The 13072-nt window shown below is 35.6% G+C and overlaps 1 protein-coding gene across 1 annotated transcript in view; it reads left to right on the top strand.

The window, feature by feature from the left end:
- Nucleotides 1-7558, top strand: part of LOC121329494 (steroid hormone receptor ERR2-like) — a 50400-nt gene extending 42842 nt beyond the window's left edge. The window contains exons 6-7 of the mRNA XM_041275076.1: nucleotides 450-719; nucleotides 3032-7558. Of these exons, the coding sequence (XP_041131010.1) occupies nucleotides 450-719; nucleotides 3032-3276 (515 nt within the window). The 3' untranslated portion in view covers nucleotides 3277-7558. The remainder of the gene's footprint in view (nucleotides 1-449; nucleotides 720-3031) is intronic.
- Nucleotides 7559-13072: the final 5514 nt, after the last annotated feature.

The following is a 13072-nucleotide window of genomic DNA, read 5'->3' on the forward strand; positions in this document are numbered from 1 at the left end:
GCCTTAAATCTTATTCTAGTCTTGTATTAAGGTTTGTCTTCATACTGTCTATAAAACCTTGCTAAATGTCCTAGTCTTTGAAATATTCAGTAATATCATTTTAAGAATGTTACAAGGTTGTATACATAACAATATTTGCCCGCAGTGGGAAATCCGGCACTTAGAGACAACTGGAAATGCAGAACACACCTCAAGATTAAAAAAACGTCATTCAGATATTGCTACAACTGTTTGCAGTTCTGTAAAAGCAATGCTGTTAGCTGTGTTCATTTGTAGTTGCCTGGGGTAAGGCAACTACTTTTTGGCTATATCTAAGTGGAAGTGCCTGAAGCGACTCCCAGCTCCTAAGACCAAGCCAGGCTTATCATACTGACAAAGGGTCAAAGAGACTATATCTGAACCTCCTTGCTGATGTAGTAATTTCTTTATTTCTGTCATTGACGGTGCAGGTTTTTCGAACCTGTCACTGGGAGATCAGATGAGCCTCCTGCAGAGTGCCTGGATGGAGATCCTGATCCTGGGCATCGTGTTCCGCTCGCTGCCCTACGAGGACGAGCTGGTCTACGCAGAGGACTACATCATGGATGAGGAGCACTCGCGCCTCACCGGCCTGCTCGACCTCTACGTGTCCATCCTGCAGTTGGTGCGCAAGTTCAAGAAGCTCAAGATGGAGAAGGAGGAGTTTGTCACGCTCAAAGCAATCGCACTTGCCAACTCAGGTGGGTGCAAAGAGATTTGTTTTTATGTTTTTTGACCACAGAGGCCCAGTTGACCTTCTTCTTGTGTATAAGTCTGTGCAATTAACAGTGCATATAACACATTGCATATAACACATAATGCATATATAACAGAGAATATATTAGTTTGACATTGAGAGCTTAGGCCACCTTTTTCTCCTACTCCGTGTGTTTTCAGAATATGTGGGCTGTAAGTTATTTATGTTTTGCATTTTTCACCTACAGCAGATATTACTTAAATTTCAAAATATCCTCAAATTCCCAGTACCGAGCTGCTGACTCCAGCTTTCTGGCTCTACTGTTTTAACTGGTGATGCCTAATTATTCTTTCATCATGGATACAAGTTGTTTCATTTGCAATACTGTTTTTTTTTTACCATGCAATGCTATATAATGAAACTCCTTACTTAATCAAGTACATCTAAAGGCCAACATATTTTAAACAGGAATTATTTGGCAATAAATGGTATTCCGTGCTGACAAAAACACTCTTGAAATCAAGCAGTTTAAAAACACTGTTGAGGAACATGTCCGACAATAAATTACAAAACAACAAAGAAAACCTTTTCAACTGTGACAGAACATACTCTGCCTACACATTAAAACATTGCCAGGCGTACTTGGGATATGCAATTCCCCATGCTGAATTGTAATCTGTCTGGGAAAAACCAGGAAAACAAGCCTGAAAGCAGAGGCACAGATTGCTTTGTTTTTAATTTAACACTCAGTCCCTGTTGTGGTATTTCTCTATTCTCTCTATCACCATAACAGTGGTGGCTGCAGGGCAAGTCAGCCACAGGAGATGGATTTAGCATTTCATTAGGAACACAGTGGCTGTCAATAAAATGTGTTAAGTGGAATGGACTGAGCATCAGGAAGCGACGGGCCTCGTTTGTTCCAATGAGAAGATGCTGCAGCCGTATCGACAGTTTGCTTTTCAGAAGGTGGCCTTGTCCCTGCCTGATCAATGCCTGCCTGGGCTTTTTTTTGTCCCTCTGAAAAATGAAAATGCTGATCAGGAGCTTTGCTTTGCTTTCAAATGACAAACCTTTGTAGGGGAGGGAGTCCTCTGAACCTTTAAACAAGGACTCGGAGAGATCGCTCCCCTGGGAGGCCCTCGGTCTGACAGCTGTGAAAATTCATAGCCATTGATTTTGTAATTAGCAGTTTATCAATTGGATCGACACAGGTCCTCTGATGGATTGCAAGGAAATTATTTCTTCAGAGTTATTTTTTCACTTGCATGGTACATGCTATACCAACCTTACTGTGTCAGACAATAAATGCATTTTTTAAATGTACATTTTATTAATTGCATTATACTGTGTTAGATTTTGCATTGCAGCCTGAAGATAATTCCTGCACTGTAGATTGCAAGCACCAATCATTTTTTAAAAATAAATATTAAACCCATTTTTTTTGTGGTTTTCTTGCATCTAGAATGTGAATGGCTAATGGTATGAAAATATTTATAAGCATCCTTAACCGAGTAATGATCTAAATGTTCCGGTATGCCCTTTCAGGTAGAGTCTGCCTCTCTTAATTCACAGTGCGACTTTAATATAGAGTGATAAATGTTTCAAGGACTTGAGAATACAATTGTTCCAGGCAATGAATTCCCATGGAATTTTAGAGTCTCATTTTTGTCTTGTGATGTGAAATGTGCATCAAGGTGAGGGAAGTCAATGCATGAGAAGGGAACACTGATGTTTCTGCCATGGGTTGTAACATGCATGTTTGGAGCCAGGTATAGCAAGGAGTGGTTGATAAATTAGAACCGGGGGGCGCAGTAGAAATGTCCTTGCTTAGGTCAACATGAAAATAGAAATTGATAATAATAATAATAATAATAATAATAATAATAATAATAATAATAATAATAATAATAATAAAATGTGGATCATCAAGACATGAGACACACTGAAATACACATGTACAGTGTGTATGTGCATTATTGAGGGTATACAGTACATATGGCAGTTTTTGATGTGTATTCTTGTACTCCGGGGATTGAGTTTTGACAGGCTGATATTCATTCCACATGAACCTGTGTATCTGTCGGATTACATTGATTTTCAGTCTCTTCGGTCTGAGGCAAAAAGACATCCAGGCTTAGACCAAAACTCATGCTCAGCTTTAATGCACTGAATGAACATTCTGAGTTTGTTTCGAGGAAGAACTCAATCTGCCTTCTTAACTGTACAGTGTTGTATTAACTTGGACACCAAGTTCCTGCAGCCCATCGTTCTAACTCTGGGCAAGCCTATTAAAGTTTTCCTTGTTACTTCTTACAGATTCTATGCACATAGAAGATGTGGAGGCGGTACAGAAGCTCCAGGACGCTCTGCATGAGGCCCTGCAGGACTACGAGGATAGCCAGCACCAGGAGGACCCTCGACGGACAGGCAAGCTCCTGATGACCCTCCCCCTCCTCCGCCAGACCGCCACCAAAGCAGTGCAACACTTTTACAGCATCAAACTACAGGGCAAAGTTCCCATGCACAAACTCTTTCTGGAAATGTTAGAAGCAAAAGTCTGACTGAAGACCCTGACTACTGCTTAACCACAACGTCGAGAGTGAGAGGCAGATGAAAAAAAAAACTCTGGAATAAAGACTTTGTGAAAACAAAACAAAAAATAAATAAATAAACTGAGAAATTATTAACAAACAAATGATGCAGATTAATTTAAAATATATAATAATACTATGTACAGTGGTAAGAGGTAAGATACTTTTTTTTGTTTGTTTTCATGGTCTGTGGTCATAAAAGAAAAAATACACAGTACACAAAGTCTCTTAGTGGGAAACCTCTTCCCTCCTCCCCTCGTTTTGAAATAAAGTGTGTGTGTGTGCCATTGTGATTAACTAACTAATGCTGATTTACACCTAAACTATTACAAATGATCAATGATCAGCTATTAAAAAGTCAGTCCTTTTTTTATTAATTAAAAACCAACAAAACCAAAAGCTAGACTACATGAAGAGACAAAATTACCTGATAGATAATAATCATTGTGAGCCAAATACAAGTGCAATTGCAGAAGGACAAGGCAAGTTGCTATATCTAGATAAGGTGGAGTGTATTGTTGCCACAATGAACTAAAGACATTGCTTGAATATTAACTGTAATTTAAATTAGTTATGTACTGTATAAGCTAAGCCACAATTGCAAAAAGTTCTAAGATTCTAAGCGCAGGGCATCAACAAACAGAACTACTGTCTAAACTACAAACCTGGTTGTATAGTAATGCCCCAGCCATTCTTCTAACAGCCTAATTTTCATCCTGGCTGTGAACATACCACAGCATCTCAACAGCCTGCATTTCAGGTGCTGCCTTGTCTTCCGGCCACAGACCACAAGCTTTTTCTATTTAACCAAACTGGAGGTGATAATATAATTGGGTTTATTTTACTTTGTTGTACAAAAAAAATGTGTAGAATAATGGTGTTTAATCTTAGAAAGTGATCCCCCCATAAATATTTATGATGTGCTGTCTACTTTTTGGCCACTGTGTAAATAGACATTGCTGAGAATTCATCTAGCAATATCTATGTTTTTTGTTAAGAAAACTGTGAATCATTCTGTTATATATCGTATTCAGTTCCAGATTATGGTGCTGTTTGAGAAGCGGTGGCAACAGACAGTGCAAGTCTGAAATGGCAGTGTAATGCTCTCAATAGAAAAACAAAGTGTACAAACTTCACACCACTTTTATGTGTTGAGATCCAATGGGGCAAGCTAATTACAATGTAACACAGTTGTATGTGTAATAACAGTGTAATACATGTTAATACGTCATATGTAGGGTGTCTCTTATTGTATAGGAGATACCAGCTGCAGTTTAGGGTGAGAGCACTGCAGACTGAAGCTAATTGAAATGAGGAGGCACCCTACACGCAATGGATTAACTTAATGTAAATCACAAGAATGAAGATTATACTCAGAAATAGCTTTAAAATGAAAAATAACTTTTATTTCCCCCCCTCCTCTGGTCGTGAAATGGTTCAGTTCAAAATCAACTGCAATAGACCCTGAATAATGCGTGTAGGCCAACAGGTGCTGTGTTGTGGTGAGAGTATTTATTAAAAACAGAAGCACTGCTGCAGAAACGTGTGTTTTTAAAAGCTTCCAGTGATTTATTTATTTATTTTTTGGTTTCTTTTTTGTTTTTTTTGAGTTAGTTATGGTGTTCTATGCACAGAGTGACATCTGTCTATTGGATAAGATTACTAGAATTTTGGCAAATACTTCACTGTGATTGGTTGATACACTACAGTGTATAGTAACTACACATATTTAACTATTGCCACTTAATTGTAACATCAGGATCCCCAAGCTTGCCTTCTTAGAGTATGTACAGAAGCATACAGTGTCACTTGTAGCAAATGGGCAGTGAAATACTGTTTAGCTGAACATCTCAGGAAGAGAACAATGTATTCAAATCAATTTGTGCAGTTTTGTGTAGACTATTAATCTTAGATTTCAAAAACACAATATATAATGTAGCAAAAACATCTTTTTATTGACTACAATGAAAACCTTTTGAAGTCCATATTTAAAAAAGCTGCATCCCGCAGTCGTTTTCACAAAAAGAAAATATTTTTCTGTATGGTTTAAAAAAAAAAAAAACAGATAGATTTACAGTATGGTACTCAGACATTAGGGCTGTGTGACTTGCATCCTCTGTTGTTAGCCTAACTAAGCTTTCAAAAAACAAACACTGTGTCAACCTTACAAATGCATTTAATGCCAAATGTATTCGTCTTACTGTCCATCCCCCCCCCCCCCCCAAAAAAAAAAACCCTTGATGACTGTTACTGCTGTCAAACTGATGTTTAATCTTATTTCAGGTTTTAAGACACACAAAATGTGAGATGTTATTCCTTCTTTTTTTAATTTAAATTAAAAAAAAACAACAACAACAAAAAAAGACTACTTTTGGAATGATCGTTGAAGAATCGTGTTACTTGATACTGTGTTCTAATGTTAAAGTAAAGGACCTTGTAAGTCAATGCACACAGAAGCTAAATACTTTGATCCACCCACTTGCAAACACATTCATCTGCTTCACAAATGCTTTTAGTGATTCTGGTAATTTGATGACACGTGTCTTTAAGTTATAAAAGCCATAGGAAGATTTACATATTGACTCATGCACACATGCGTATTTTAAGGCTAGTGAAATTCTACAAAACACACATGCCTGGAAGATGCTGCTGGCGTGTCATTAAACAGCTCTGGTCTGGAGATGATTGCTGAGAAGGAGGAACCAGACACTCAAGGAAAATAAAAATCTAACTTTCTAGAACTAGAGGATTCTGGGACTTTGAATTCCCAGATCTATATACTTCTAAGGGCAATTTAAGACAATTATATTAAAAGAAAAACTAGTACAAGAACATAAACGAAAAATCTGTTTCATAATTTATTTTAAGTAGCTAAAATGGTATATACCCAATTAATTATAATCATTTTCTAAACCGAAATTCTCAAAAGAAATAGGACAATTAAAGGAGTACTGCATTTGGTTTTATCTGTCTTGGGGATGGCCAGAATGTGGAAGCAGATGATTTCTCTTCTTGTTTCATTTTCCGTGGTCCTTTTTATTCCATTTGCACTAGCCCTAACACAATGGCAGCTCTGGTATTTCAAATTAACAGAAATATATTATTTTGAGTTGCGTTTGTGAATGTGTTCATTCCAACAAACAGGCCACTTTCATCGCTATGTGCTGTATATAAAAAACTAAGAAAAAAAAAAACCTGTTTAAAATACAATTTGGTGCATATGAATAACAAAACTCTTTGTTTGAAGTGCCCTACTTTTTGCATTTAAAACCATTTTCAATATACAGGGTTTTTTAAATTGCATTTAATGTCAAACATCATCCATAACTTTAAACAAGGTAGAACTGTAAGATAGTAAGTATATGAACATTTCGGGATAATCCTTTGTCAGTGTAACCCTAAACGTCCTTGTAGTGATGCAGCAACAATCAAATTTATACAGAATTTAGCAGAATAAAGCCAACAATATTGCATAATGTTGTTAGTTCACCTCATTTGGTAAAAATGTGGCTGTCTTTTTTTTTCTTTGAGGTTGGTGTTCTCATTTAATTTTCATATATATTAATATTCAATTTTCATTACTAACATTTGCAGATTAGTCTGGCCGTAAATGGAAATTCTAACTCAAATTGTGACATGATTACACATTATTAAATCAAATAAATCTAATTTCAGATTTTTTTTTTTTTTTAATTGAGTAGTCGTCAATTCATTTTTAACCCGTTTTTCTCCCAGTTTGAAATGCCCACTTTTACTTAGGCTCAGCCTTCCGCTACCACCCCTGCCCTGACTCAGAAGTGGCAAAGACGAACACATGTTGTCCTTCGAAACGTGTGCCGTCAGCTGTCAATGTTTAAGAACGCAGTATTTGGTTGCAATGTAATTCGTTCCTGTTGTACGTACTGCTTAAATGAAATTAGGTGAAAATGTGATGCTGTGTATCTATCTATAGCAGTACACTGAATCACATTGCTAAAATAATGTATTTAACTGGAGAAAACTATTACGCAATTCAAAGAAGGAAATAATCTGTGATCTCCCTCTGTGAAAGCAGACACCGGTTCCACTGTCACATTGTCCCTTTATTATTTGGTTTTTTGTTGGTTGGTTGTTTTTCAGCTTTCACTCTTGCCTCTATAAAGGCATCATATTCAAATGATCATTATGTTCTGCTGTGTAGAGTTTCATGACAATGTCTTGTGCTGTACTTTTGGTGTCCTGTGCACTTCAAATCATGTGTAACTGTGAAAAATTATTTATTTATCTTGTGTAAATATGTTTAATAAAAATACCTTTTGTTCTACAATGATGACTTCTTGGTTTATAAATAATCTAATAATCAGCTTTTTGAGTGGTACCAACACCACTGTAAGGTTTAAATGAATAACACACGTACTTAACACCTTTACTCCACACTGTTTAAAATATTTAAGAAAAGTTAAGAAAAACTAATTATAAGATGAACTGTGATAGGCAATCATTTTATTTTATTTTACTATACATGTTATTATATTATTGTAATACTAGGAAATCAATCAAATTGTTTACAGTTGTATAATTATGGAATTATATAGAGTATAGAAATAAACAGGCCCAGAGCAACAGTGAATGAACAATATTTTCTGTGGATTCCTAAAATAATGCAACAATAACAGCTTTAAAAAAAAAAATAATAATAATTATTCTACTGTTTAAGAACATTTGTCTTATTTTACAATGAATGAATATTGCTCTGCTAAATGCATGTAACTTAAAAGTTCCAGCAGCTAAGTATTTCATAGAATTAGACTCCTTCAAATTTCCACTTGATCATTTCAGTCCGATACGTTAAAAACATATTCCAAGAGGCTCTAAAACAAAAGACAAATAATGGCTTAATAGTCAATCTGAGAAGGGCATAAATAATTTGCCAAAGTAGCCCTTACATGCCTCAGAGGGAGCTGCTGTATAACCATTTAGGCTGTTTTTGCAGTCCATTCCAGCTGATCAATAGCTTCACTAATAGCAGGAGAGGTAGGGCAGAGGAGCAGGAAAGACACAGTAACCCTGCCCCTCTCTCCTTACACAATGTGCGGAACTTCACTAATGCTGCTGGAAGCAAACGTATTAGGTGTCTGTGTTTCTTCTTCTGTTTCAGTATTTCAGCTGCAGAATAATACCCTGTGGCAACCGAAAGGTCCCCCACCAGACAGGGGACCTGTGCATAGCGTCAGTGGCAAAGTGGTCTTAGTGCACTGAGGAGACCCTGCAGACAGGACTGTGCAGCAGCTACTGTATCTGCTATATCTACTGTATCATACTTCTGGCCATTGCCCAGATCTAAGTCTCAGAAAACGGTTCTTAATCTTTTCTTTTATATGTAGACTCATCAACTTTTTTTCTAGTATTTTGGATCAAACATTAGTTTATGGATCCTATGTATAAAACCTATAAAGGTTTTGACGATTATTAACAAAGAATAATGGTTTATTGCCATTGCATTTTGATGACTGCTTTAAAGCTGCATGTTAGATTATAAAGTAATTATACGATATCTTATAAATGTTTTAGTTACATGTCCTTATAATAACAGTGTATTGCTATAGCCTGTGCAATGCTGTTGATAACGTTCCTTTACAACAACACATGTCCAGTGATACTCATTACTGGGTTGCAGGGATATTTGGATTGTCTATTTAGGACATGTTGAATAAGCAACAGAGCTCTAATTAGAAAGCATTTCTGTCTGGTACTTGACTACATTGGGAAGGTAAGACAAGCTGGTAAATGGCTCTGTAGAGGGAAGGCTGGGCTCTGGTTTCAGAGAGTAGCAGAGTAAGCTCATGTTATTTAAGAGAAGGAAATGAGCAAAATCTACTCATGGATGCACATGATATTTTGTACTAGTCATAAAAAATGCCAGGAATACCCAAATAGACTTGAGGTATTTATAATGGTCACAGAGGAAAAGGCTTTTGGGGATCAACCTGTGTAGGATTTATGCCTGACCAAGTCTTGATCCTTATTGGAATGAATCTCCTCCTAGCAGCTGATGACCTAATAATACTGACATCACATGCACAATATATATATATATATATATATATATATATATATATATATATATATATATATATATATATATATATATATATATATATATATTTCGGGTGATGTTTAGTTCAGTATCACTTACCATTTTACAAACACAAATTGTTTCCATATGGTTTGTGGTTCGTGTCCATTCAATTCAAATGAGATGCAAATTAATTACATTATGTAGGACCTTGAAATCTAAACTACAGCCAAGCTAATATTTACACTATAGGAATCGGTCATTTCTGTAATATATCCCAACCTAGCGCTTCGTTTTATAAACACATGTGCTATTGTTTTTTAGCTTGAATTGAATTCTGTTTTTATTTAATATGTAACATCTAACTGTTTCAGGTGTCAAAATGTAAATAATAAAACACTACTGCAATTTCCTCTTTGTGGTATTGACTAGCATTTAAGGACAATTTGAATTATATAATCTGTACATGTAGGATTACTCATTAATTCTTATGAAGTACTAAGCCTTAACCCTAACCCTAACCCTATATGTCTCAAAACATCTCAAGACATCGTGGCACAAAAAAAAGTTTGTGTAAAAAACAGAGATGACAATCTGTGTTAGCAACACCTCTTAAAGAAAAATCAATGTTTTGGAGAGTTTGGTAGGAGATCAGTTTTCTTTCTACTAAGCAAAACAGGGATCTTTCACATTATAATTCACCACTTGCCAGCAAAACCAAACATATTTCAATGTTCTTTAATTAACCTTAAAATGTATACTGGCAAACAAACTTAAAAACATTTATATATATATATATATATATATATATATATATATATATATATATATATATATATATATATATATATATATATATATATATATATATATAATTAATTAATTAAGGGAAGGGAAGAATTATTGATGCAAGGAAATTATTCATCCAATCCACTGAGTGTCCCGTATATGTGTCCCAGCTACTGCTGTGCTGTACAGAAGCAGGACACCCCCCACCCCCCTCTGAAATGTGTCTTCAGATTGGCAGTAAATGACACTGTGCAGTCCATTTGCTAATTTCAATATGGTCTCAGTCTGCAGAGGCTGGGCCTGGGGGCTGAATTGCAGCTCTCCTCGCCAGTCCTGCTCACTCATCTGTCCCGTTTGACCTTGCGCCGAAACATTAACACTTTAATAAATACGCGACTTGCTTCCTTTGTGATCCAGCGCTACAGAAATAATTCCATTTGGGAGCCATTCAACCTCCAGAACAATGCTTTTTCAGCATCTAGAGCAGCCTTTCTGTAAAATGACAGATTAAGTAAAGATAATAGAGATCCTTTTCGATCAATTAATGGCATTCACTTGGAGCTGGGCTAGCCAGCTTGGAACCTTTCATTGGCACTTGTCTGTTGACTTCCAACTGCATATTTAACATTTCATTGACACCGCTGATTGTGCCTGATTCTGTCTAAGTGCTTATTTAACGTAGCGTATATGTCCTTGCAAGAATCTGTGTCTTGGTATATTGTATCTGAAATGTTCCAAGCCATTAAATAAGACCATATGTTGAAGAATACATATCTTCTAATTAATGGCCTGGATTCAATCAATGTGGTCAAATACATATACTTATTCAAAAACATATCCCTTGCTGTACTGCAAAAAAAAAAAAAAACTTTCAGTATACAAGCTGATGAGAAGTCCTTCTGCAAATAATGTACCAGAATGAAAATGACAAGAAATTAGAAATTAATTTACAATGTTTTTTGCTAGAGTGCAGGAATCTCCACCTGAAAACAACCTAAAGTGAACACTTTGAATTATGTTGTAAAGTAACCTTAGCAAACCGATGTTCATTTAAAAAAAAAAAGAAACATCTAGAACCGATGAAAAGGCATAATTATCTATTTTTTTTTAATTTCAATTAATACAGATTTATGTTATTGAAACTGGTGATAACGTTACATTAAGTGTCTTTAACTACACTGGAATTACACTGTAGTAACACAGTAAAATACACATTGTTGTGAATTTACAATCCAATAACGTGCTTAATTACAAAATGAAAAATGTTGGCAGTTTCTAGCTTCTTTTGCAAGTACATTGTATTTGCACATGTGTTTTTTTTTTACATTGTATTCACAATTTAACTACTAAATCACACTAACTATGTAATCACAGTGTAGTTAAAGATACTAAGTGTAAAGTATTATCATGGATTGCAATTATTCAGAAGCATACCAAACAGTGATAGCAATCAGTAATATAGACTTATTTATCAAATCATTTATGTATTTTCTATGAGACACAATGGCCCTGGATAATAGCAAACCTGTAGTTTCACTCTGTCTCAATCAGACAGCATTGCATATGATCATACATTCCTGCAGAACAACACTGTACTGTACTATTAAATCATTTACCACTTTACCAGCTATTTTAAAGTGACACGTAGCAGTTTAAAAGAAAAAAGGTCCTTGTTTTATAAATAAATGACAAGCCTCCAACGCACCGCATGTTGAGTACCCCCTTTCCCGGCTCAAGGACAGGTAAGGGTGCCTTTCCCCGTCTCCCAGTGTTACCAAAGGGCAGATCCTCCTTTAGACAAGCTTTAATGTATTCTAATGAGAAGAGCTCCATCTAAAGACCACCTGTTGAACTGCAATTAATATTAAACTGTCCTTTCAGATTTATTTTCTGCTGCACCAGTGATTTCACACATTTTCAACTCGATACTAGGTATTAATAAATTTAAAAATAAGAAAGACAAATCCAATGTCAATAATATATCAGTTCTTTCCATTACTGACATCACATTGTACATACATATTTAAGGTTATTATAAAGTAAGACTATAAAGAAAACATGTTTTTGCTAATTATTATTATTATTATTATTATTATTATTATTATTATTATTATTATACATGAAAAACAGTGTTCATATACTGTACTGTACCTGGGGGTCCAGCCTACGACAAAAGTACAAAAGAGCACATTTTCATGACATGTTTTTGCATCAGTGTTATCAAGGCTGATTTGAAGTTAAAATGCTTCAGTAACATTTTCTTGTACTGCTATCTGTAGACCTTGGTTGAAATCAATGAGTTGAGACAAGTGTGTGAAGCTGATGTTCTGAACCATTTCTTTTTTCCACCACACTCCTGTGCATCAGCATTTCAACTCTTACAGGACTCTACAGGGCTATTTCAAAGTGTTTCCCAATCGGCTCTTTTTACTTTTGTTTGTGCCTACTGGTGGTTACCTTCAAAATCTTAGAAACATTGTCTCTTTAAGTATTTACTGTAAAACACTGTCTGTATCACAATATCCCCATCTAAAAAAAAGAGACACCTGTTTTCCCCTGTTTATAATTACATCAACCTGTAGCTATTAATTGTGTCAAGGAAAGGCTAACACTTTTTTTAAAATTATTGGTTGCTCTTCTCTGCTTGTCATACTTATAACCTACTTCACGTACTGAATTTATAAACATTGGATTTGGATTAACTAATAAACTTATTAAGAAAAATGGATTACAACTTCTGCATTAAAAACTTCTCAATACAAATGACATTCATTCATTGACTTCCATTGGTGGCCCCACTAGCTAGAGTTATGAATCAACATGAAGGAGTCTTCAAAGACTGATCGCTGCTTCTTCAAGAGCCATGTTAAACACTTGCTAGGTTTAAAGGGGGAACGGGATTGCCTTTCATCGGGGTTAGGC

The sequence above is a fragment of the Polyodon spathula genome, chromosome 17 (assembly GCF_017654505.1).
Source record: "Polyodon spathula isolate WHYD16114869_AA chromosome 17, ASM1765450v1, whole genome shotgun sequence".
Lineage (NCBI taxonomy): Eukaryota > Metazoa > Chordata > Actinopteri > Acipenseriformes > Polyodontidae > Polyodon > Polyodon spathula.